At 44.3% G+C, this 26,989-nt stretch overlaps 1 protein-coding gene across 1 annotated transcript in view; it reads right to left on the bottom strand.

Moving 5' to 3' along the window:
- LOC8035568 (vitellogenin-6) overlaps window positions 1-26,989 on the bottom strand; it is a 37,654-nt gene extending 10,665 nt beyond the window's left edge. The window contains exons 1-18 of the mRNA XM_029970566.4: window positions 26,941-26,989; window positions 25,199-25,341; window positions 23,386-23,520; window positions 20,734-20,871; window positions 19,799-19,963; window positions 18,301-18,440; window positions 17,499-17,679; window positions 15,250-15,446; window positions 14,236-14,404; window positions 12,298-12,462; window positions 11,399-11,599; window positions 8,555-8,772; window positions 7,012-7,118; window positions 5,990-6,264; window positions 5,064-5,184; window positions 4,772-4,991; window positions 3,855-4,158; window positions 1,290-1,499 (exon numbers count right to left, since the gene is read on the bottom strand). Coding sequence (XP_029826426.3) covers window positions 1,290-1,499; window positions 3,855-4,158; window positions 4,772-4,991; window positions 5,064-5,184; window positions 5,990-6,264; window positions 7,012-7,118; window positions 8,555-8,772; window positions 11,399-11,599; window positions 12,298-12,462; window positions 14,236-14,404; window positions 15,250-15,446; window positions 17,499-17,679; window positions 18,301-18,440; window positions 19,799-19,963; window positions 20,734-20,871; window positions 23,386-23,520; window positions 25,199-25,341; window positions 26,941-26,989 — 3,138 coding nt within the window. The remainder of the gene's footprint in view (window positions 1-1,289; window positions 1,500-3,854; window positions 4,159-4,771; window positions 4,992-5,063; window positions 5,185-5,989; window positions 6,265-7,011; window positions 7,119-8,554; window positions 8,773-11,398; window positions 11,600-12,297; window positions 12,463-14,235; window positions 14,405-15,249; window positions 15,447-17,498; window positions 17,680-18,300; window positions 18,441-19,798; window positions 19,964-20,733; window positions 20,872-23,385; window positions 23,521-25,198; window positions 25,342-26,940) is intronic.

The raw sequence follows: 26,989 nt of genomic DNA on the forward strand, positions 1-26,989 counted from the left end.
CAGAGAAGTGACTTCGTCCCATACCGTATTTTCCGGACTTCAGTCCGCAGAGGCAAATCTGAGGCCAAAAATAAAAGTTTTTGCTAAGATAGTCCGCACCCTGTGCATAGTACTCACGCCGTGCATAGTCGGCACCTGGTGCTTAGTCGACATGAAAATCTTCTCCTACAAGGCACACCTTGACAAGTGTCTACCTTGTTAGCTTACAAAGAAGCTTGTATTATACGTAAATCATCATTACCACACTCTTTCATTCACAGAGCCCGTCTCGTCTCGTCATAATCAACGATCTTAAAAAACAAAAATCCTGTATAGTTCGCACAGCCTAAAATTTTAACTTGTAAACATGCATAGCCCGGAAAATACGGTATTTTGAGGACAGCAATAGTAGTAAAACATCGGGTTTGTTTGGACGCGTATTTCAATCATATTGCCCGCATCTAAAAAAAATCAGGCTCAAGGTGTGTCAATATAGGTGTTCATATAAATATTTTACAGCGGCACAGGGACATAGGGAATATACTTTCGTGCTTTCATTTTGGATAACGGAAATTTTTTATCGAGGTTTTTAAAACGACGTTGTGACACTCAAAAATAGGCCATGAACTTAATACATGTCCCTACATATTTCTCGACGTACTAAACAATTTTCCCTCGTTCCCACTTTTGGAATGACTATGTCAACAGAAAGTTTAGTTTGATTAGCGAGTAAATCTGGCTTATAGGGTGGGTAAGTGTTCTAATTGGGCGTCTTTCGCGCAGGAGGAGCATTCCAATCAGAGGCCGGCATAGAAAACACGTAGGAACAACCCAGTGACGAGGCATCCAAGTACTCACCGTCATTGTTTGAGGTCGTGGGAAAACAAAAGGACACGTCGCATTTGGTGGCAAACAAATGCGCGAGGTGTGCAAAAGATCAGACGAACTTGTATTGCGGAGCGCAAGTTTGTCTGCTTCTTTCGCAGGCGCTGAGGTGACGTCAGAACTCCGAGCTCTGATTGGCTCTGATTGAAGGACAGTGGGTAGACCTCAAAGCACCTTGCTTCGAGGTCTGCCCACTATCCTTCTAATCAGATCTATTCAGAGCTGGGCATCTTTCTGACGTCTGCGACGTCAGAAAGCAGACGAGCTGAAGCAGACGAATTTGCTGCAAGCTGAAGCAGACCACCTTGCGGTCCGCATAGCACGCTAAACACACCGGTCGGAGACGCGCTCCGTGGCACCGTAATTTGCGTCAGATCGTCCGTGTACTAACAAATATGGGATCTGGTAACGAGAGAAATATTCACCGATTTTGCGGCGTCCTGCTCCGCTGGCACGAGCCTAAGGCGCAGGCTTCTGGGACTCCACTTTGGATTGACGATGAGGTAATGTAACTTTTGCCTCCAGTCCATTTCGTGCCACAGCTCGTGCAGGTTTCGTTTGAGGTCCCTCTTGAGGAGTTGACCCCGAGCGTTGAACCCGTAACCCAGGAAGTCACTCACGTAGTTCCTGTCGAACTGAAACGCACACAAAACGTCAACATCTTTACCGATTATTGTAGTCTTTAATTCACCAACACATACGTATGCATCAAGGTTTAGAGGTCTAGTTTGCATTTCAATTGATTTACTGCTCAATTTAACGATCGAACGCGGGATTTACTAATATTAAGCGGAATTATTTGCACGTGGCGTCAATGCAAACACTGTTTGTCCATATTTCCACTTTGATTTCACGTTCTTCGCAATAACGCACCAAGTACTATATCACACTTTTCTATTCTAATTGATGGGTTAGTTTATTGTTATCTGAATGTGCGATTAATTACATCTAATTGAAATGTCCTTCACTACTCGCACACACAACCGACACTGCTCGTCAACATTTAAACATCGGTTTCACGCGCTCTCTGCAAAAGCATTTAATGTGCACGGTCACGCGGAAACACGAGCAGAAAATAACAATCCACGCACTTTAAATAGTCCAATCGAATAATTTATTACACGCTTTGAAATTCAGCCGTACACGTTGCTCCGATAGAAATAAAAAGTCTAGTACTTCCTAAGTTTATTTTTAAAGCAGATCTCTTTATCTGATTCCTGTAGGCCTTCAAGGGGGCGATGCCAAGTTGATGGTGCCAAGTGCAGGATAGCAAGAATCTCGACCATCCGACCCATGATACTCGGCGACCGAATTTAGAACCAACGGAAACTTATTTTCGCAAGCGATGAATGAAATAAGAACCGCCTCTAAATGGCGTTCCGTAGACACTCAGCCTGAAAAACTTTCAGCTTTTCCACTCTGGTGAAGAAGGAAGAGCAGCGGAGTTGTAGCTTTTGTTCTCGCGGTGGCTTTCCAGGCGAGCGATCTGCTCTTCTTTCGCAAAGGAATCTAAAGCGCTCGACGCAGTAGAACTTTAGGCGATAGCGGCCTCGCGGCGGTTGCGGAACCATCCGCGCTGCTGCGCACATCGCCGCTCGTTCCGTTCCCGCTCTTCTTCCTCCGAAGAAATGTTGCCGCCATCTATGAGCGACGGCAGCAACAAGTTGTCTGGTTGCCGAGGCTGGTAAGGTTGCTGCGATCTATGAGCGACGGCGGCAAGCAGACAACCGGCAAACACAACACTCTGGACAGCTACCGCCACCTATGAGCGACGGCGGCTACCAGAGTGTTGTGTCGACATTTGTTTGGTACCGGACGCGATCCTCGGAAAACTACCTCTTAACAGCTCCGGTGTAAAATGTTTGTAACCTATGTTCTACAGGTTGGTGGCAGTCCGCGTGACATCAATAAGGTCTTCAGACAGAGAAACTACACAAAACTGAACGGAAGTGTATAGTACAGATCATCTCAAGTCTCTGCTGTCACGCCGGTGAGGTGGCGCTGCTGTCGGCATTGCGTATGCGCACACGCTTCACTTGACGCGAAAAAGAGGGCCTTTGTGCTTGATTTTTTGTGACGTCACCTACCATAGGTCAGCCCGGGGCAGTGAATAGAAATGAGTGCATGCGTCAGTGTTCACCGTATGGAGCTGTGTCCTCACCGATTAAAGACGAGTAGCCGCCGAACGCTGACCAGCCATATCAAATATGATACCCCGCTCACACTTCAGGTAGGTTACGTAGAAAAACCCAGAACCAGAGTTGTTATTTATACCTCGCTTCACCTTGAGTCAGGGAGCAGCCAATGCTACGATTCAATGGCCACAATAGACCTTCTGCCGCATCAAAAAGAATGCAGGGAACGTGGGTACACGCGTTGCGCGTGCTGGCATCTTCAGCTCTCACTGTTCGAAAACAAAAATTTTAAGCAAATGGCACTTCGCACGCGCCTTCCACGAACGCTTTATTTCGGTCATTTACTTTGAATCTTTTTTTTTTTTTATAGCGAGCATGTGCCGCGCGTGTATCTAAGTTCTCAAAATATTCTTTGATGCTCGGGCAATTCAGCGAAAGATCTATTAAGCAGCGCCGAAAGTGCATGGTCACGGCTACCGTCGTATTTGTGCGTTTGATATCGCCGGATAAAGCAATAACGCGCAGTAAAAGCGCCGCGTTCCTGCGATTTTTTTTTTTCGCTATTCATTTAGCTAGTGATAGCAAGCGCACTAAGGCGACGATGGACTCGATGATGCACTTGGGAAGCTGCTTGATTGAGTCCGTTTGATTCTATCGTAGGCTGCGCTCGGGCCTAGTATGAAACAGAGTGCAGATTTTCTATCGTACCGAAGATTAGCGCGGGTCGGAGATAAGAAATGCTGCATTAGTGTTCAAATGGGCCTCGTGTTTGATTAGTGAGAAACACGAGCCCCAGCCCAACAGTGCCACAGCGTTCATGTCAAATCTGCATCTAAGGGTCATCTTGAGACTCACAGGAGCGAGCTCTTGTTCGCTGTACAGGGGTTCGCCAGGAAGGGTAGGCGCTGCAGCGTTGCCAGCCGCCACATCTTCCCGGTTGTAGGGCTTGACGAAGCTGTAGGGCAGGGAGTGGTAGTTGAGGACGTCCAGCGGTAGAGACAGCGGACGCTTCAGGCTCAGCCTGCTGTTGGCAGGGTCGAGGGTGACTTCCAGGTGCAGGGGCAGCGACACCGAGAGCCGAGAGTCGTAACCGGTGCCCACGGAGGTCTGGTTGAAGGTGAGGGCGATGCCGACTGCTTTGTACGACCGGCTTTCGTAGCTGTGGTGGGGAGAATAATGGACGTAGCAGTTGGGAACTCGGGAAAGGTGCGTCATCTGTTCCTATGCATCGAGCCTATGCAATGAAAGACCTAGGCAGGGTCATTGGGGATGTACAGCTTCTTGACCGTAGTAAAAAGTCTGCTACTTCGATTGCATTCCAAGTTTAAAGTACACACCCTTATAATATCCTGAATCGTTCGACATAGACCGGACATTCGTATGGCTTTCGGACGTTTGTACAAGTCACGAGAAATCAAGTGCTCTGGCAATCACCAAAACCTGCGAGGTTCCGCATTTTACAAACTACAGCACAGACAGCGAAATATTCCCTGCAGCTTGTTCATTTACCTTTGTTTTTGAATCAATGAGCTGGCTGAGTTACGGCGCCAGAAACTGCCTTCGGATTTGTGGTTTTCTTATCCATACTCTTTCTTAAATTTATATTATGAAAATGTGTCTGTAGTGTCGCAGTTGTAGTAAAAAGAGCTAAAAATCCCAATCCTGATATATTATTTTTATAATTTTAAAATATTTTACTTATTTATTATGACCATATAGCAGCTCTATTGCATTACTTCTTTGGCCTTGATCTCCAATTATGAATCACTCACAGGTAATGTCTCCTGTAGTTGAGGAAAGGTTTGCCGCCGGGAGCTTCGCCGAAATTTGCCGCCTGTCGGTTCCCGTACAAGAAATCCGCCTGCTTGAAGTCGAAGAAGACAGGGAAACCCAACTCGGTGGTAACCAAGAGGATCAAATCGTCGCTCAAGAAGAAGTTCTTGAAGTGCACTTCGCGTCCAAACAGCTTTCGGATCGTTTCGGCCGGGTCGGCTAGAAGGCAAATGCGAAGACGTCACAAACAAATATTACTGGATGTTTATCGTCAATTAACTGCATAGTTACCATGGCCCTGCAAGGAAGCCAGGAGGGACTCGTCGAACTCCAGGATGTTGACAGCGTTTCCAAAGAGTGACAGCGAGAGGCGACCATACAGAGGGTCGTAGTTCCGGTCCGCAATGGGAAGCTGCGACAGATCAGCGGATGAGATCAGGAGCGTTTTCTCCATGGAGTTCCGCAAAAACAAATGCGCAGAAATATCACATCCTACCGTCCTTTTTACTATGGTGTCTGGAGCGCGTCTCCAACTGACCAGTGTGTTTACCGCTACTTCAAAACTGTGGTCCCATCATTTCTGCCTCGTGTCATCATAAAAGTGTCATGTTGTTTGTCGCCATCCAGGTGGTGGCAGTGTAGCAGAGGTGATTGTGGCGGACGCATGTTCCGCTCCAGGTCTCTCTGCAGGTGGACAGTCGATAGAATACAAAGCACAAACCAATTGGGGCGCCGTGACGACAGCGACCCTTGCGTCCGCTCGCCTTTTCCGTCAGCCTTTCTCCCAACCAACAACAACCTACCACCATTTATTTTCAAGCAAAACACATTGGCTCCCCAGTGTGTTCGCACTTCGGGACTACCTTGACTGTATGGGTGAGATAGGACCGTAAACTCACCAGTCGAACACGCGTTCCAGACTTTGTAGTTGCGCCTTACGAAGGACCGCAGCGAACGCTACGGCCCATCCTAGCCAATCCGGCACAGCAACAGCATCACGTGACGGTGCCCCCGCGCGTCGCTGCACCCTCTCAAAGAGACCGTGAAACTCGCGCGGTATTAAATTGTCTTCGATGGCTCGTGGCGTCCTTCGCAGTCGTTCGTAAAGCTTAACGGAGTATGCTTTCATTCTTATTAAGATGAAACAAGTTACTTTCGATTCCAAAAATACACTCTATAGATGTTGGATTTGTAAGGACAGAGAAGAGAGAGCTTACGGCGTCTTCGATATTCTTGCGTTCCTGGGTGGACGTGTCCCTCGTGAAGCGGCGCCTGCTGAGGACGTTCCAGAGATTCCTGGTCGATCCGGGTTGGGGTCCCACGAGAGCGTTGAGGAGTTTATCGACGCCCCATCCTTCGTAGCTCAGTGCGAAGGTGTCGTAGGCGTAGCCCGCGATGTAGTGCTTGGCATCGAGGTAGACTGAGTTGGGCAGAAGACTGTCTTCCGATCGAATCACGGAGAGAAGAGACATGCTGCCCATGTCGTATTTGGCTGTGAACAAAAAGAAAACAAAGGTAACGCGTATAAACTTAGCTTAAAAGATATTCTGGACTATTTAGATAATACGAGAACAACTAAACGACCGGTGGTGTTTGCTGGCAGTGGGGGACGACTGTATTTAAAGAACAATTTTCTAATATTATCTTTTTTTTTTTATTTCAAGCGAGCAAGACCATGAGGTTTAACATACGGCAACCAATCTGAGCGTTACCTTCAGATAGGTGTCATAACCGTACCATAATCATTACGTCTCTCTAACGTGTCCTTTTCCTTAAAACACTTGTGACGACCAATCGCTGCAAATAATGGAGGTAGCTCAGGGAAGGACGAGGATGCATGACACTAGGGTTAGGCCTAAAACGAACAGTCGGCAATGTGAGACAGAGCTTGGTGAACGTTGTACTGAATGTGACAGCGCAGACTGTTTTTGTACAGGTCTGAACTTCATTTCTGCCTCGTTATTTGGCCAGTTTCCTCCGTAGATTCCAGCGACTGGTCCTCCCAAGTGCTTTGCAGAGAAGACCATGCTAGACATTTCTTATTGCGCAGACGCTAAAAAAACGCTTTCTTCCCTCAAGCCTTCTCGAAAATTAGCGAACCAGATACGATTTGTTCGTTTTCAGACAAATTGTATGGTTCAAACAAATCTTTGTGGTTCAAGGCACGACTGTTATGACCTGAGACACGCGTATACATGAGTGCTATGCTGCCAACTGCTGCGTTGAGCTTTGGACTTACGATCGTAGGCAGCCGATACGCGCACACTCGACTTGGTGATGTCTGGTTCCATGGCAAACCGCTTGACATTGTCCCATAGGGGTACCACATAGCGCAGCTTCTGGGCCCTGGAATCAAGATGCACATTGCAAAAGCTAAAGTGGGCAGATATGGAAGTTCCGAACACTTCGCTATTACAATTCTTTTAGAACAGGTCTGCTCTATATGTGGTTCTCACAACCTGCGTCTGAAAACTTGTACAAGGTTATGGGGCACCCTTCACATATCGGCATAGGCTGACAATGTATGTTAAACTGCTATGTCCTGGTAACTAGGTTCTTCTATAATACGCAACAAAACTCCTCTGGAAGAGTATAGGCACTAACGTTTACGGTTGTTACAAAATAGTTTTGGTAGATCGTTCCGACGACTCTGATAACGATACTCGATACCCGATACTCTGCCGCCACCTTTGTGCATGCATCGTGATTCGTATCCTTAACGGGGGTATATGGGACGTATCGGAACAATCCACTAACACTTTTTAGCATTGGTGACAGCGTGCTAATAACCATTTTTCGTGAATCGTAAGCCGCGGATTGCGGGCTTTGTGATCGCCTGCCCGATGTGTGCTCAACGTGGTGGCATGAGCTCCCGTTAGCTTCCCCCTTGCAATGCAAAGCTCTTGCAAACGATCTGCGTAAGGTCTCTTAATATTCCAAACTCCGCGTAAACGCTTCGTATATATTTTATGGCCCTTTTAAATATTACTCCTTTTTTTTTTTGGTAGTGAGCGCTTTAGATAAACTTATATTTAGAGGAGTCAAGGAAAATACTTTCATTTTACTCATCATGATCATTTATGACAAGTGTTTTAACCCTGAAGTGGGACTTTTCCCTACCCTTGCATGTTTAAAGAAAAGTGTAATGCTGAGGCTCCATTTGTATGCAAAAAATATTTTTGGTCCGATTGTCTTTCACTTCATGCAAGTCTAACACTCCTAAAGCCTTACCAGCTGTTTGGGGCAATCGATTGATTGATTGATTGATTGATTTGTCTTGAGCGCCGTAGGGTTGGCAATTAAACAAAAATTATAACAGTAAACAGGAAAACACCACTCTAAGCAAGTTCGTTAGTTTAGATAGAAAGAGGGTAATGGATTCAACGAATTTGGTAGCATTCTTTATAGAAACTATGCTGTGAGGTAGTGAGCTTCAATCCTCGATATCCAAAGGTAGTGTGGAAGTGTGGTAAGAAACAGCTGGGGGATTAAATTGGACGTAATTCACATGAGTGATCTAAACGAGGGAACATGCGGCGGGTAGGTGATAGTAATGATTCTCTACTGATGGGATTGTGGTCGAGAGGCGATGTGACTGCGCGTTAGAAGCATTTGAAGAATAGAAAAATTCCTCAGTGGTTGCGTCTTGCTCATTGTAACCATATTGTTTGCCTATTATGCGGTGTCTTAAAAACCGCTGCTGTCACATATAAGTAATCGTGCAATGCGCACTGACCGCATTCGCATCTCCACAAAAGTGAACATGGAAAAGAAACACGTACATTTCAGCGTTGCATGGGAAGTTGGCCTTCCGGAAAGTCCTGAAGGCGGATGTAACGAAAGAGGCCAGTTGGTCGCTTGGATCGCTAATGATGTTCTTGGCGATGTGACGTAATAGGTACAGGTCAGGGTTTGTTACCAGGATCGTCGCGAAAGCGGCCACCCGTATCACGTGGGGCTCGCTCACGTTCTCGTACACAGGGAGGGCGATCAAGCGAGCCTGTAAAAATCCCGTTTTGGTGTTAGTACTTTCACTAAGCTCCATTATATCAGAACTGTGTTCGAGCTAATGCCGTTTCTCATTTTGTTAATTAGAAGTTGGAATGCCTTCGGCTATCGCGAATTCTACAGTATTGAGCAAGCGTGAACAAACGAACAAACGGGTTAGATAAAGCAGCAACGCAACGAATACTGGTCAATGTACGCACAAAAAATTTAAGAATTATGAGTTTACGCGCGACATTTAAGTGAGCACTCCGTGTTTGATTGAATGCCTGCAGCCTCTATAGTTCGTGCTCTTTCGTCAAGCTTAGAATATGCGGGGCATAACTTATTGTGTTCACGTTTTTCCACTGTGATGTGTTCCTTTCCGTTCCTCTTAGCCAGGGATGGGCAAAATACATGCAAATATGTATCGAAATACAAATACAAAATACTTCGTCAAAAATGTATTTAATTACAAATCTAATTACATTTCCAAAAAAAGAATTTAACTACAAGATACAAATACAACCAAATGCATTTGGTCTCCTCCAAATACTTTTCCAAATACATTCCTCAAAATTTGCGTCAGCGACTTCAGAGAAACCTGCAACGAGTTTCTGGGTATCTCATTTTAATTTTGCATCACACACTCGGGAGTTAGTGTGCGAAGCTCTAGTAACGTAATAAAAATATAAAAAAATGTAATCAGCTTGGACGTAATAGGTAAAAAAAGTAGAAAGCTTCAAGCAGCTTTTTTTTGTCGATTACATTTTGGTATAGACCAACAAGGAACCGAGACGACCAAGACGCGCAGCACTATCTAGAGAATTTTTTATTGTTGCAACCCGCACCAGTTACTAAAATCTGGGCGGCTCGCGCATTTAGAATGTTCCAGGCAAAAATATGGATGGAAATCAGGCTGGAAAGCATCACAAGTTGTCACAGGCAATTATTTATCCAGTCTGCATGAGAACGTCGATTTCGTGACTGTTCTTGCCCTGGACTAGCACAGTAATCACGAAGTCACTAAACGCTTCTGCTTGATTGAGAGACACTGCATTCAGTGGAGGACGTACTTTTCTTCGTGTTCTGGGCAGTGCCTTTAAAGTAAAGCCAAAGGAGAAAAAGAAAAAGCCCCATGGCCGAATAAAGGATGGAGACTATATCTTACAACCACATGCATAAAAACAGGGTGTATTTTAGCAAAAAAAATTGTATTTAATTACAATTGTATTTGAAATACCCACGTTTGGGTACTTGGGTTGACTGTCAGCGCAACTCTTCCATAGGCCTCTTAGTAATCAAAATGTGTTTTCTTCTGTCAGTGCTGGTTACTTTGAACTTCACTTTGTCCCCAAGAGTTTGGCCCCATTGCGCCCTCTTGTTGACTGCCCCGTTGAAGGTTGCCCACCTTCTTCGTGGACCCTTGTTGTCTGGTTTGAAGTGTCTTTCACAATGAGAAATTGTAGTAGACCGTTTTCCTCCTTCGCTACGGTATCCGTGAACAAAACGCCACAGCGGCGCATGCGCTCTGTCAGCTTTATCTGCATAGTTCAAAATCTTCACTCTAAAAAAAGTCTGTGCGTCTATTTTCCCGCACAACACTCGGAGAGCCGATCACCGCAACCTACGGAGGCAGCTCAGCGAATGACGATGCCGAAACATATGTTTAGACCAAAAAACGCAGTCTGAGTTGGGACATTAAGGAATGCAAGCGTGACGTTTTGCATGGTGTAAAAAGACACCCTATCCGGGTGCTTAGCGGGCTGCGGAAACGGTCTACTACAATTCCCCATTATTTTGGTCGAAGCGCGTCCGGGGGGGGGGGGGGGGGGGGGGGGGGTTTCTTTGAACGTCGTCTCAGCTTAAGGCCACATGCAGCCGACGCTACGCGCTAATGGGACCAATCAAGCATCGTGAAAAGCGCGAGTCATGAAGTATTAGCTGTTGATGATTGGTTCAGCGATGATAGAACACGTACATAAACATGACGAACACCATGATGGTGCGCTTTGTACGCTGACTGGTTGCTCCTATCAGCATATATTACAGTAACGAAGTGGGAGTAATTATCAGATTTAAAAAAAAGTTGTACCATTTCTCGTCTTCACTGTCTGTTTCAATTTGCGATTTTTTTTTCCGTCGATAAAAGCCATTTTAAGCGTCTGCACGAGACAATTCACCGAAATGCTCCGGTAGTTTGGAAGCAAATAAACGCCGAAAAGCATCCGCCGAGTTTTGACATAAGGAAACACCGAAAAGTTTATGGCCTAGATATATTACTTACTACGTAGCTAAAGTACGTGTTGAAAACTACAAAGTTAAAAAAAACTGAGGTTTTGCAGCAGGGCCAACAAAACTTTGAGTGTTTCATTGTAGTCTTTCATGTGTACATTAGCTATTTTAGTAAGTTGTATCACTTGACTATCAAGCCGCTCAAGGAAGTTGGTATGGTCGGTTCGACTTCACTGGACTGAACGTACAATTGTCGTTTTTGGAGTGTTACATTACATATGATACAAGGGGTGTAAGTACTACACTTCTATTTCTGAGAGAGTACTTTCCACTCCTTGGATTTCTTGAGGTCTCACTGCCCACAGTACATGCATTGCCTTCGATGCAATGGGTATGGTTTCACAGACCAGCTCTGGGTTCTTGGGGGCAGCTCGCGTGAGGGACCAGAAGGCGGCAGCCCTCCGGGGCGTGGCCTGGTTGGTCTTGGGGTCGATGAACCTCTGCAGGTAGCGGCACGCGCTCCTGGTGGCAAGGTTGCCAGCCGCCACGAGATACATCGTGACGTGCGCCTCGGGCCCATCTTTGATGTCTTCGGGCCTCATGGAATACTGCCATGCAGAAAAAAAAAAAAAAAAAGCAGAAAAGAGACTTGCTGTACATTTGATGCGGTCTCGAATTTTGCTGCCTTGTGACTCCGTGGGACCTCATGTTTAGGCAGCAACCAAGCAGTATGTGCATGCGTATACAGTATCCGTATATGAGACAACTCAAAATGACAAGGACAACAGTGCTAGATGTAGATTATACAATACAGAGCACGTGGTTGTCCCGTATTCTCTTTGTAAGTAGTTCTTTTCCTTTTGCCCCATGTATTTCACAAAAGATCAGGCATTTTATTTCTTAATGCAGGATTTATTTTTGGACGGGTCTTTATATTGGGCACTTTCATTCTCTTGCGTGCGACCATCCTTATACGTGTGCATTGATTCTGACTGCTTATACACGACTGTTACAAATATTTAGGTACCTAGATGGAAAAAAAACGAGTTTTGGGTGATCAAACGTTCGACCTCCAGAAGGATGACCGTCCGGTTTATCCCTCTCTGCACGTAGCACTGGCTATCCTTAGAGCAAATCCACTGCTATGGTTCGATACGAACGCACGATGGCCGTTCATATCAAAACTGGACAAAGTATAAGTTGAGTCCATAACATATTAGTCTGTAGCTCACGCTCAGCAGATTCTTAAGCTTGCTATTATGAAAGCTTTCTGACGATCGGAACCGGCCCGCGTGCGATGACTCACGTTGAAGAAGTGGCGGACGATGTCTGGTGAGCAAAGACCATCATCTTCATCTTGGAGAGTCCTGGCGTGGACGCACTTCTCACCTCCAGCCAACGCGCTGAGGGAGAGGACGCAAGCGGACTTCAGGGCTCCGTTCGCTTTCACAAAGTCGGACTGGCAGACTTCCTGAAAGAAGGAAACAGCCAAAAATAGATTAACTTTAAGAAAAAGAAGCCCAAGAGCGTGGTAATAACAGTTTAAATAATGCACTCATGGCAGCGGGCTCTCGCCGTCGTTGATAAACATGGCAGTCTTCATTTTAGTTCCACATTTTCTGCTTGTTTAACGTTTTGCTAATAAGCAAAACTTAAAAATAGTCTCGCGAAATGAAAAAATAAAAGAAGGAAACAAAGTCTAAGGAACGTAGACTACAGAGTAAAAATAATAATTCAAAAGACAAATCTCGTCGCAATGAAGTCGTAGGAATTGTCATAAGCACTATGCGGCCGACTGGGGAAAATCTGTTGTAACAGCGTATAAAACTTGGCTAGTTAGGTATGAAACACATTAAAGAAGAACTACCTGAGATCACTGCAATATGTTAGTAAAACCTGACTTCTTAAAGGGTTGTTTTTCGCAATATTGTGCAAGACTATTCTAACACCACTGCAGTGTAGTTTTTCTTTTTTTTTTTCAACAATTTTTAGCGATAGCATAGCCAAATGTAAACTGAAAGCTTTTTGTAAAACTTTATTTTACGTTAAGTGAACCAATATGTTGCTTTGGTTTGGTCTCTAGAATGCTAGTGACTGAACTAACAAGGGAGTTTATAGGGAAAACCTAACGGTGTTAACACTCCTCTTTCGTGATAAAGTTCCCCCCTAGATGCAGGGCTGACATACACACAGTGCTTTTAGTATAGTTACCCACACATCTCAGACGTTGGCGAGGCTAATAATTTTGGCATTCGTTTATGATTAGTCAATTGCCTTTTTGAAGTGTACTTCCTGAGCGTAATCATCCGATTCTCACACCACACCTCGATACAGTTACAGGTTTTACTAAGATATTGAGGTGGGCTAGTTAAAAATGCATGATATAAAAATAAAAATACAGGTTCTATTTGAGCTATTTGGTTCATGCTTTGTTAAACTGGACAGCTGCACCATTTAGACGAGACACGTAGAGGTGTATCTCGTGCTTTGTATAAATTGTTCAACTGTCCAGGTTAACCATTGGGAACTTACCCTGCCGTTCTTAACATGCTAATCACTTTAGTGCGTGTGTAGATGCTGTAAGCTGACAATAATAATCTTTGGAGAAGGGGAACAAGGGGGACAAAGGACAAACTGTAAGCTGAGCTTCCAAAAGATAGTCAGAATACAGAAGAACGCTTAAGCTTCGCCTTTAAGAGTGGAACGCTATAGCTACACATAAAAAAAACCTCTCAATCCCAAGTCGTGCAAGCATGTCTACGTAGCCTATTCGGGTGGCGATGTGGGTTAGTTGGTTCATACTGACAGCGCTTGTCCTGTTTGCACTTCCTCTAGTCCCCGTTTACTGCGCGCTGCATGTTTGCCTTTTCGTTAGCCTAGTCGGTAGCCATGGCTCTCAGCCGAGGGGTCGTGTTCGAATCCCGCCTCCGCCTAAAACTTCCAAATTTTCCCTTTAAAGCGTATGGACTACTTTAGAAAGTGAAATCATTGGAAACATGCGGCAACCTCAAATTCCCGTCACATGTCATGTTTTAATCACTCATTCCACGCGTGTTGTCACGTTTCACTTGACCGTTGTGGGTTGATTAAGATTCCCGCGCGCGAGGTCATGTGGTTGTGACGTCATTACCCTACCGACCAATCAGGATTTTCGCGGCTTTCCTGCGTCGCGCCGCCGAGGCCGGCACAACACGAGCTCCTTAAGGTTATAGCTTTCAAATGTAATGGCAGATCAACGACGTACCGCGATCTCGTTGAGCACAGCCACGCTGTGTTCTTTCAAGTTTGACGGAAGTCTGGAGAGGTAGCTTTGGGCCTCTGACACAGAAAGTTGTCCAGCTTTGACGAGCCTCAGACCAAAGGCAACGTGGGGGTTGTTTCCTGCTGCCACCAACAGGTCCATGAACAGGTGCCTGCAAGGCATGCTACGCTGTTACCTTCAAGCTATAGAAACGACATGATTCATGTGCGTTTCATAAAACAATCTCAATAGATAAGCACACACATCTAAGCAACGTGATCTGTCCACCGGAACTCTCGGCAACACCACGCAACTACGTGAAATTGTCAAGAATGTAAAAATGTAAACTGCAAACGTCCCTAAAGTTAAAATAGTGATGGCACAAGTGAGCTGGTGTAGATTTGCCGTTTTCGTAAACGTCCTGAGACGGCGTGAAGAACGAGAAGGATCCAAAGGGGAAGAAAACGAGTGAGGGGTGGTAGGTTCGCGACCTTGAGAATGGCGTATATATGAACCTGGTGCTGTTTTAACAATCAGCTGAGATTGAGGCTTTGACTTCTGTCCCGATGTTCCTTTCTCTTTCAGTATGAAAAATTCTCGTCATTCAGCCATTTATTACTACATTTTAAAATGCCTGGAACTACCGAGAGTCACTGTTTCTTCTTTTTACGTTTCAAGAAACAGCGGAGGAATTTTTTTTTATTCAGGTCCCGAAAATATTTTTTTACTTTATGTTTATTCTTTTCTTTTCGCACACATTATGGTGGTACCATCACAATTACGTCATCGTCACTGTCAGCGCTCTTGGTGTGTGTGCGTGTGCCTTATTCTACTGATCCTCGTGTTCTCAGCGCTTTTAATCGCCAGAGTGTATTACCAACTATAGCCCAAGTAAACCCCATTTCACAGGTCACTATCAGCTTAAGAAATGCCGTGTGACCTATTAAAAACCCCATTTCTTGATTTATGATTCGTTCTTCAACGTTGGAATTTTAACGCATTGGAAAATGAACGAACCGAACGTTGGTCCTGGTGTCTTCGGGCGCGTTGAGCACATGTTGATTGTAGACTTCTGAAAGATCGTCGTACGTAAAAGTCACAATGTCTAAGAACAGCAGAAGGAACTGCAAGCCTGGGCTTTCCTTAGCGGGGATGTCCTTGTAATCTTCTTCCGTGAATTCAAGCTTTGCCAGCGAGTTCATGCCTGCGACAAACTGTTGGCAAAAAAAAAACTATTGTTGATGCAAGAGTTAATTCATATATATTTTTACACTCTGTCTCCTCGGTATTTTTCTGGTTAATTCAGTGTATCGTGTTTTCTGAGCGGGGTAGTGAATTGTTCAAAGACAAGTCTGCGCTTTAGGAAAAATATGCTGTGTGACATGTTTTGGTTTGCGTCAAGCTGGGGCAATCACTGTTAAGGAAAACTAGGGCTGGGCAATAGACCGATGAATCAATTAATGCCTTAATCGCGATTAATATTTTAACCAGTTAGTCCGTAAAACTTTGATAGACAAAAATATAGTAATTAAACGCTTTTGCCGTCAGGACGTGGACAAGAAAGAACACCTGCATGAAGGGCCCACTTTATGTGAAATTTTAGTCTGAAGGAAGCTGTAGGGCCCAGATATGTAACTCCAGGCAAGTGCAGAAGGTTGCGCGTATCCCGGCCACTTAAACGCCGTGCTTTTGTAGGTGGCACGCTTAGAGTAATATGGAAGCGCCTCCCACCTCTTTCCATTTTAAAAGAGGAAACGCTGGAAAGGAGATCGCCTGCACTCCAGCGTTCGCTCTGCTAAAGTGGAAAGAGGTGGGAGGAGCTTCCACTTTACTCTGAACCTGTCGCCGACTATAAGTGCCCGTTTGGCGCAGCAAAGACTAGTGTGAACATTCAAAGGATGTCGCTCTTGCCGTAGAATGTGAACGAACCTCTTTGATTCATGTAGGTGAAGTAATATTCCGCAAGTGTGTTTGTCTTTGAAATTGTCTCAACTACGCACACATCGTGGTTGATTAATAATCGAAATTGTAGATATTGCGTCGTTTATTACATTTTCAAAAAGAAAGTAACAAACAAAAAAGTAATTTTGACTTTTACAAATTTTATGCGGAGAAATGAACGAGAAAAATTGATTTACCAATTAATCAAATATATGGTGGCGATTAATCGGGCTAAAACTTTTAATCGAAGCCCAGCACACTTAAAGTTAGCTCAGTATTGTAACCAATGTACATAAATAGAGTATGGGCACTACAGGACGTTACAATCGTCGACCCGGCTTTAAGGATAGTAATTCTCCCCGACTGCGAAGAGTAATGGTGCTCAAATCTAACCCTTCAAGAGTTCACTATTACCAAAGATGGATGACCGTCACAGTCGCCCTTCGGTGGGTTAGTTTCGGTTTCGAAGCTTGTCCTAGGATGACATTCCTTGCCCCGTACGCTCGGTGTAATTTGTTTTATAAAAATTTCACGAAACACTTAGAATATAAAAAGGTCGGGCATCAATTCTCTGACTGCAATATTTTCCCAAAAATTACGATTTTAAATTATTATAATTTTTAGACAATTGACTAACTAGTTAATAGCTTATTTTTTCTATGTGGCCCCCATATCCCCCAACTTAGTCGCAGGGCTAACAAAAGCCCCGACTGAAGTTACCTATTCTTTTTCATTCTACACTCTAAAAAAAACGTGTGTCTACTTTTCCGCACAACACTGAGACAGCCAATGACCGCAACTTATGGAGGCAGCTCACCTAATGACGATGCCGAAACATACGTTGAGACCAAAAAAATGCAGTCCGAGTTGTGACAATAGAGAGTTTTAGTAGACCGTGTTTTCCCCTCCGCTTAGCCCTTTCGCTACCCGGAACTCTACAGCCAAGGCCATCGGCATGCAGGCGCAGTGTCGGTTTCTTCGTTGCGGAGGGTTAGTGGGGGGGGGAAGCACGGTCTACTAAAACTCCCTATTAAGCAATGCAAGCGTGACGTTTCGCCTTGCTTATTATCACAACTCAGACTGTGTTTTTTGGTCGAAACATATCTTTCAAATCGTCATTCGCTGAGCTGCCTCCGTAAGTTGCGGTGATTGGCTCTCAGTGTGTTGCGCCGGAAAGTAGACGCATGGGCGTTTTTTAGAGTGTAGTCCCCTCTATGAAAATAAGCACCCTGTGTAAGCTACGCGCTCGGTCCACCCATTTTAGACAACGACGGCTCGCGGGGACGCCACCAACTCGCAGAACGGCAGAGAAGACTCAAACGTACGTGTTCTCGAGTCGCGCGCAGCCCAAAGTCTCTCACGTAGCGATTCAGCTGCTGGAGGTCTTCGTGGGTGTGCACCCCACCGGAAGTGGGAAAGGTGTGGGACAGCTGCTGATGGACGTCCACTTCCGGAAGCTGGACGTCCTCGGCTGCGTCCCGTTCTTCTAGCAAGTGAAGAGCTTGGCTACCGGCAGAAATGGAACGGATTCGATTCCGATGAAGCGATAAACAGTCCACTACATACTTTATAGCATGCGAGGCATATACCCATTAATTACATAAATGGAAACTGAAGTACTCAGCAGATGCAGAGGTCGACACCAAAAGTGAAAGGTATATAATTTCTTTGAGTTAATAATTCTACCTCTCTAGAAAGACCGAATCTCGCACTCATATGAGCACGTAAGTTTCATGTTGAACCAACAGACCGAAGCTGTTGGTTTTGTGTTTGTCCTTTGTCCCTCTTGATCCCCTTCTCCAGGGATTATTTTCGTCATTCTTGTCCAGCTCGCTTGCACCTTTGCATTTAATTGCATTATAATCTAAATCACAAGTATGTTCGAAAACAGGCGACGGGTTGCATATATAAGTAAGACCTATTCACACTCCTGGTTTTACCGCAACGAATCACGAACTGAATTTTAATTTAACTCGTACCTAACTTAGAAAATTGCTGGGGTCAGATTTATCTGAGCAGTAGGGGTTAGGCAGAAAATAATAGAGAAAACGAAATGTTGCTTTAAACGAAGAGGTCAAGCAACAAAAACAGCGACACACTTTTGTGTTTTGCTGGGACTTCACTTACTCGACATGAATTTGGAACGACTTTCCGTCTCCGTAAGGTGCGAAGACCTGGTCGGAGGCTCCAGCTGCCTCCTGGATCACGTACTCGTCTCGCGTGCCGCTGAGTTTATACTTTGTGTCAGACGACACCGAAAGAGGTACCTGCAAGGCAGTTCCGCAGCGGAAACAGAGTTTTAATAGCCCCGTACGAAGTCATTGCTATTGTCCTTTATTGACAGAGTGAATAGCATGTACTCTTCCTTACCCATTTTGCTTTCTAAATAAGTTTCGTTTATTAACCTGCGCACATAAAGATTAGGATCACACAAAGGATCTACTCTATAGTCAATGATAGCTAAGGGCGTGGCTTATTTCTCGCTTTGTGATTTGCTCGGGTTGTAGTCTCATTGGTTGAGGAGCAATAATGAGATACTCGGATCTTGTCATGACTTTCGTTTGCATTATAATGGTAAGGATCGAAAGTTCTTAGATTTGGTAGCCTGAGCCACACACAGCACGAGGCTTTTGTCGCGCAATCCGAATGCGATCGAATTCTTTTGACCTTGCAGCTGTAGCTTTCGGTGGGCCCAATGTTAGAGAAAGATCAAGTATGTATAGTTTCGTTTTTCACGAATGCCCGCGCGACGGTTTATTTTCTCGGCGAGTAAGAGGAACATTCATAACCTTGCGTCTCACTGCGTTTTGGTGTCGCTTCTATACTAAAGTCGGTGAGAACTTGGAAGCTGCTTATTGTGTTCTTACTACTTGTTCCATATATTTTTTTGCGTTTTTATAATTTAAGGCTACTACAGTACAATTGACGACAGAGCGATAATAATACGTCCAGGCTTAGCCACCCAATGCATTTATTAAGCTGGGAATTACAGTGGAGTACTGCAAAAGTACACCAGGATGATTGTAGAGTACTATTCGATGTTGACCTCCCCCCCCCCCCCCCCCCCCCCCTTTCTCCATAACGTCTGCCGCCTATGGAAGAGGAAACAAAAAAAAACATATGAAGGAGGAAACTATGAACCGAAGGTACAATGTCTGGAAAGCGTCTCCGACTGGTGTGTGTACCGCGTCCCAAAAACTGGTCCTTCGAGTTTCGCGGTAGCAGTAGTGCATCTGGCAGACGTCTGTGCCTATTATAGCAGCTGTAGGTGGCTCTTCATCTTGACAGCTCACGGAAGTTTCGGCAGCTTGTATGTTCAGACACTACGACGATAGAAAAACTCGCTTTCTCTCGTACTGTTTACCCGTATTTCTAGCGCCGACCGCCAGGATCGTGACATCGACAGCATGACACTCCGGCTTCTGTGACATCACTTGTTGCCACTTCATGACCGCTCTTGATATATGGTCGAAATAGAACGATAAAGTCCACCAGTCAGAGACGCCTTCCAGGCACCACAGTATAAGCACTTTTGGATCCTTAACGTTTGTTCTTAAATTCTTAAATTATAACATTTTAGCATCATAAAACATTTAAGGTTCGGCAATGAACAGTATATGCTTACTGTTTGCTGAGCTTTGCAGTTCACGCAGCTGTAACCCTTGACTCTGCCGTAGAATGCGTGCGCCAGTTGTCCACACCGTTCGAGGTCCTTTATCTTGGTAACGTCCACATGGCCGCCCTCTTCAGCAACGACGTACAAGGTTTCACAGTTGCCATTGAGTCCATCCTTTCAACAGAGATTGATTTAGCAGTATAAGAGTTTTATTCGCGCGATATCAGGCTTTGTTGCAGTTCCGCCTTCTTCCAGATTGTCTAATTATTTAGAGATCAATTTCGCTGCCCGATTGCAGGCCAAACCACTTCCAGACTCTTGCACTTGAATACATAACCCAGTCAAGCTGCTTTTAGCAGCTTTTTATCTGGGGACCCCTCCAGTACGTCTGGAAAAATAAAGTTTATTGTATTGTTTGTATTGTATTGTATTGTAAGTGGGCCCCCAGTCAAAGACAAGTAAACTTTTTTTTTTTTTCAAAAACTCTTAACAACGCTGATTTTGGGTAGACATACCAGTTCTGTCATGGCGCGAGATGCTCGAATTGTTATCCTTCTGGGTTGTGGTGACGTCAGAACGCAGAGTTCTGATTGGCTCTGATTGAAGGGTAATTGGTAGACATCATGGCAGCTTGCTTTGAGGTCTACCCACTATACCTCAGACAGAGCCAATTGGAGCTCGGCGTCCTTCTGACGTCACCACAACCCCTGTTTGTGCTGCAGATTTCGCTGGGCGTTCTAAATTTACTTTATTTAACTATACAGGGCGATTGCGTTTGCTGTCTATTAGTCTATTTGGTTTAGCTCTGGTATTGCCAATACTAAATAAGTATTGAGTCCAGCTAACCTGGCATTATTTTCAGAATTTCAGTTACAATATTAATGGCTCTACATCAAGAGGAAAGACAAGCAATGTCAGTTCTATTGCCGCACTTTTTTGCTTACCTCCTTAACTTTGTAGTTGCTGCTGTCGCGTGTTATGTGCCTGGTTTGTGCGAGATCCAGTTGAAACAAACTGAGCACACCCTTCTTGATGTTGTGGGACCAAGTCGGTTCATGCTTGCCTAGTTCATAATGTTCAACCTGAATATAAGACCAGATAAAAAAAGCGTCATCAGGGCGCCTATAGCTGTGTGCATTTATGCTCTTTTGAAAATGAGTGTTTGTATTCATCATTTGGAAGAAGAAAAAAAGAACTCGCCGTTAGTTTTGTTAGAATGTTCGAAATATTTACCATTCTCTCTGTTATGCTAGTTTTTTTTTCTATACTTCTTATTTTCACTTATCCGCAGCGATATCAAAGGCACGAAAATGTTACTCGAAATATTGTCTTATATTCTCACGATAACTCGGGTAAGAAACCCATTTTCGGAAATCACGCACCCGTGCTTCCCGCAGCTCTGAGGACAGGGTGTAGCAATACAGGGCCACGGCGATTGATGAAAGAGTCAGCGTTAAAGAAGAGCAATAAAGAGTTGAGACCGCTGAGGTGACTGTTAAGGCCTGTTCACACTCTTGCGACCGACTACGACTGAGAGAGACGAGTTCTTTTAAAACTTCTTAAATGTTTTTAGAATGAGGGATCACACTGACATTGTGGCGCCATCTATGTGGTGACGAACTGCATTTCACAAGAGCGAAGGTTTTGCGGGATTTCCGAAGTCAAATTTGCGTAATACCCATAGAAAGGCTCGTTTATAACATTGACAAAAGTTTTCCGAGCCAAGAAAAAAAGAATAATGCGCGAGAAATAAAAAAAAAAAAATATATGCCGGACCGCCGAGTTTACACTGCTCGCCAATAGATGGCGCCAGTGTGTTTTCTGGTTTAAGAAGTTTTAAGGAACCCAGGTTTAAGAGGTCGCAAGAGTGTGAACGGGTCTTTAGCCCGAGGATTGCGACTTGGATCTGAATAGCTTTTTGTTTGTGGTTGTGTATTCAGAGCCTGATTATGGAAAAATAATTATTAGTAGTTTTATATTGTTGAACTCATTGTGGTAACATATGCTTGAACCCAAAGTCACTTTTACAAACATGTTTTGTTTAGGTCTATAACAATTACAAACGCAGCATATTTTTTTTTCAAAAACAAATGTTTTCTTTTCAAATGACTGATCATCGACATTTTGATGTTTGTCTTATATCACATCAGTTCTTGAAATAGTCTGCTATGTATATGTACCAGACGTTTAAGCGAAGGCTTTAAGAAATCCCTAGAAATACGGTGGTGAGAAAAGAGAGACTCTTTTCGGATACAAGCTGCCCCACCAGGGCGGACGTCAAGGATTTAAAAAAATATATACTAATTACCTAAATAAATAACTTAAGTGTACTAATTAACTTGATAATAAATAAAAATAAACAGATGGTTCAAAGGGAAATTCTCTAAGCATAATCGAAAACCACTTATTCAACTTATTTTAGAAAAAAAAATGTAAGGCAGGGGCATTTTAGAAAAAAAAAATAAAGCAATCGAAACCTAAAAACGCGTCCAAATTTAGCGTTATTTATTATTATTATTATGTTTTTATGGAACGCCATCAAATGTTGCTTATGCCTCGATCATAGCTTTCTAAAATGAGTTTAGCTGGTGGTTTCTGGTGATGCTTAGCAAGTTTCTTTTTGGAAGCATATGTTGATTTTCACTAATCAAAACGTTAATTAGTAAATTTTAGTTAATAATTGAGCTAACAAGTTTTTTTTTTTTTAAAATTCCTGACGTCCGCAATGGCTGGCAGTTTGTTTCCTAAAATACTTTTTTCTCAGTCACCGAATTTTTAGGGATACCTGAAAGCCTTCGACGAAACACTCTGTATTTATCTTAGCGCTATTCCCCATTCATGAGAAAGGATAGAATCTATCACTTTAGCGCGAGATTAAAACAAATAAAAAATTGGAACTCTCCCAATATTATTGCAATAATTATAACTTGATTATGAGCTCAATTAATAGATTAAAAACAAAATTTTATTCACACTTTGTTTTATAATTAACCTAAAGTCATTGTTTTCGGTTTTTTACGATTGCCGTCCCTGTCAGAAATGCCATAGACGACCGCATAAAGAATTGGGCAAACAAGGCCATATATTAGCACACATATATATAAAATGGCCATGAGTAACCTTACTTTCCCAATTCTTTATATGGCCATATACGGCATTTCTGTACGAGTCATACCATTTTGATCTCAATGACCCTGTCAAAATTAACAATTTGGGGCAAAAACATGACGAATCGTAAAAAAAAAAAAGAATTCTTTAAAAAGAAGATTTCCTCGATTTAATATTTGAAGTATCCCCCTTTATGTCGAGGCATGCATCTACTTAAAACCGGAGATACATAAACGACAAAATGCTGAGCCCCTGCTGCGATTTGCTAGACGCGGTAAGAACTATAGTGTTCAAAGCCACGGTGCCAAAAAAACTCTACTAATTCGCATCTCAAGAACGACTCATTTATCGATAACAGCAGGAGTTTGTTACCGTCGCCGTTTTATACCACTTATTTATACGAAAGATAAAACGACAGGCCTGGCAAATTTTCGAAGCTTAATATAATACATGCGCCTAAGTAAAATAATAAAGCAGAGACGACATGCCTTGCCCTCGTTGAAGGTCCCAGCGAATGGGCGTTCCAGCTGCTGAGAGAGGCTCTCGTGTCGCTGATAGTGGAAGGCATGGGTGGCAAGCTCACTCGGGTCCCCGTGGAAAAGATCTGCTTCAACGTCTGAAAACTAAAAGAGTGGCTTTCTATTTTCGAAGTCCCAAAGTGAACAGAGTGACAATAGTTCCATGGCATATGGCTGGAGGCTCCCAGAGAGGTGGAAATAATTTCTATCTGATATATTTGCTGAGACACTACCTGCAAACCGCCCTTAAACTGTATTTAATATGCTCAATAGCCCCCTTTAATTATTCCAAATATTTGAAACGTTTGAGTGTATCACAAGAAAATCACGGCTCTAGCTACGCGATTGTTTTGTATTTGATGTGTCTCGCAAACAAAAATGCGTTGGAAAAACACACACACACACACAAGCAACATCGTACGGCGATTTCTGCAGAAACTTAGAGCAACTTAATGCTTTCGTTATATAAAAAGTGAATCTGTGCTAGCTGGATGGTTGCACTGATTTGTTCGTTGTCGAATTGCAAACGCTACGCAGAGATATAAATGTGGGAAGGTATATTTCGGAATTTGCTAATATATGTAACAAATCTCATTTCTGCCTCATGACGAAGCGTTCTTATGGTCAGTGTGCATGAACCCTTGAAGATGCTCTTTAACATTAGCCGCTCCATTGATGCGTTGGAGATGTTCTCAACCGTACACTTGCTTGTGTGCCAGGACCATGCATAGTCAAAAGCAAAAGTTACAAAAGAAAAAAAACAACTTCAAATTGTTTACATTGAAGCCGTGTTGATTGTTTTTAATAGTCATAAAACATTGTGGTAGATCCTGTTACATTTTGGTATCTTCACTGAAGGCACGAGATATTGATGTAGCCGCCAAGATAACATGTCCTCAACACGTCTGGAAAAACTATTCTGTACATGATTTACGTTGCACGGTGCAGTGGCCCAGTTTTACAAGTATCTGCTTCTCTCAGTAGCCTGAACGTCTTTCAAAACGCTGAGAGCGCACTGTCGAACATCAACTGACTTAGTGCGTGCCCACCCACATGATGGCTAAGCACAAGTCACGTTTAGTCGCACTCAATGAAAATGAGGAAGATACAGACCTATTCTACAAGAACGCCGCCATTTTGAAATATCGTCGCTTCTAGTTTGGGCGAAAACATTTTTATTGGCGTCGTCATGGCAATAGAATACATTTAGGACATAAGCGTAACCGTCGGACATTCTCGGTTTGTCTCCCCTTTATTTTTTTTTCCTATTTGCAGGTCCAGATGCGTTATTATTTTTTCGTCGCCCATACCGGATATGCCTCCCTGGTGGCTGCGAAAAAGAGGAGGCGAAAAAGTTCCTTATGCAAGGATTAGGTACCTACGTTCACCAAGTTCCTACAACAATTTTGTTTCTTACTTCTTACAAGAGTGCTCCCTAGCTCCATAAGTACTTCTAGTTCCCCATTGCTGAGGAGACTACCCCGAGTTTGGAGGTCCTAACCCAAGCTCATCATATTAAGTCTCTATTCGCCGCATCCGTTAAAAACCTACATTCAATGACAGGTTAAGGATGTAGTTGAAGTACCGCCTCCAGCGCGACCTTTCTGACTTCGATAACACTTCGGCCTATCGTGAGCTAAAGCATGACGGAAGGCGATGACCGCATGCTGGCTGCGGAGGTTCTACAAAATTCTTAACCTGTCACCAACGATAGTTGTTCTTGCGCTAAAATAACGGCGCGTGCTAGACAGCACCATTCATTATACATCCAGATATCTCTTGCCTTGAACACAGTGCGGTCCGCCCGGGGCTGAACAGTGACCTTGCTGCGGAATGCCACGCCGTTGGAATGAACGAGTTGTTCTGGATTCCGTATCTGGACCTTGCCCGAGTAGCTGTAGACGTACTCCTTGCCGGTCTGGAACCCTGCGTTTGAGCCAGGACCAGTGACGTACCAACTAGTTCTTGAGTTGGGGGGGGGGGGGGGGGGCAAACCGGAACACCCCCCCTCCTTCCAAAGCGGGGGGCGGTGCCCTTGGTATCCCTTGGGCGCCGCCGGCTAGTGTCTGCCCTGCCCAGTGGCGGCTGTTTCTGGGGGGGGGGGGGGGGGGGCAAAACACATGCCTTGCCCCCCCAATCTGAAAACGGGGGGGGGGGGGGGGACAAGCGCCCCCCTTGCCCCCCCGGTTGGTACGCCCATGACGAGGACGCGATGTTCACTCGCGACTTTTCGGTCAAACGTGTTAAAGTCACTGCCAATTTAAGAAAAAGGTACGGCGTGGCGAGTCCCGAAAATCTGATTAACTTCCTCAGCCAATCAGGTTGCGGCATTAGGTAGTTCTAGGACAGCGTACGCTAAAGTTTTGCGTGCACAAAGAATACTGTCGTCGACACTGGGCATGCGCCGAAAGCTAACCACGTTTTGTTCTTTGCGTGCGCTATTTTAGCGTACGCTATTTTTCAGAAATTGCGTGCGTACGCAAAAGAGCTTTTTGCGCACCTCCAAGGTGGATTCGTAGTGAGAAGTTGGCTAAAGCCAAGACGAGCAGAGCTAAAAAAATGGCGGCTCCCAGGACCATGGTTGCGGCCGCTTTGACGACGTCTTGAGCCCGACGTCGGCGGCCTCCTCGCGACTGCGATTTTTAATACGGAACGACATTACACTCGGTTTGGAGAACCCAGTAAGGTGGGTAACTATCACCGGTAACTTGATGCTTGCGACGCGCGCACTTTTTTCGGCGAAAGTACGGCTTTCGATGGTCAGTACACGAGACGTCTATCGCCGAGCCAACGCAGGCGGACACGACCGGTCGACGGCTCGTGTCGCATTTTCATGTTTAAACCAATCTAAAATGTGACTCTCTACCAAAAATATATTGTTTTTGACAAGTTGAGCATTTTGTTTGGGAAATAAAATGGTAGTTATCTTGGTGGCGTTGCAAGCGCGAGATGCTTGGGCTTTTGCGTCGCCGGCGGAGAAACGCTCTTCTAAAACTCTCTTTCGTTGTGTGCCTTTACACAAGCGCTAAAATTGTGTACGTTATTTTAAAACTCTCTATTACCCGATGAGAACTCTGAAGAACCAATCACGAAGAGAGAAGCGTGAACATTATCCGCGCTATTCGTTTCTTAAACTTTCAGTGACCGTGCTTACATCACCCGCAATAGCTGACGGACATGCTGCTGTAATTGGGTGAGTCTTCCGTACAAGTGGCCTTACCTTGAGTGTGCTACCAATCGCGATCAACAACGAAACATTGCGAGGCTTGCACAAAAATTATGCAATCTAGGAAAAGATATTTTAGTTTTTAAATATAAGGGTTTCGCACCAATAGTGACGTGTGTTAACATTTATATGTGGCAGCAATCGTCAGACCAGCTTGGCGCGCCGCCATTTCAAGCATGATCGAAGGTCGCAAATATAAGATTTCATGGTCTCAATTAGGGCTTTATTTTGAGAGCTGAACGTTAAAGGTATTAACGCAGATAATTCCTAAAGACTGACAATGCGGATTAACCACTGACCTGTTGAACCTCCAACGCAGGAAAGGGCAAAGATCAGCAGAAGTTCCAT

This window comes from Ixodes scapularis, unplaced genomic scaffold (genome assembly GCF_016920785.2).
Source record: "Ixodes scapularis isolate PalLabHiFi unplaced genomic scaffold, ASM1692078v2 PGA_scaffold12__126_contigs__length_90152505, whole genome shotgun sequence".
Taxonomy (NCBI): Eukaryota; Metazoa; Arthropoda; class Arachnida; order Ixodida; family Ixodidae; genus Ixodes; species Ixodes scapularis.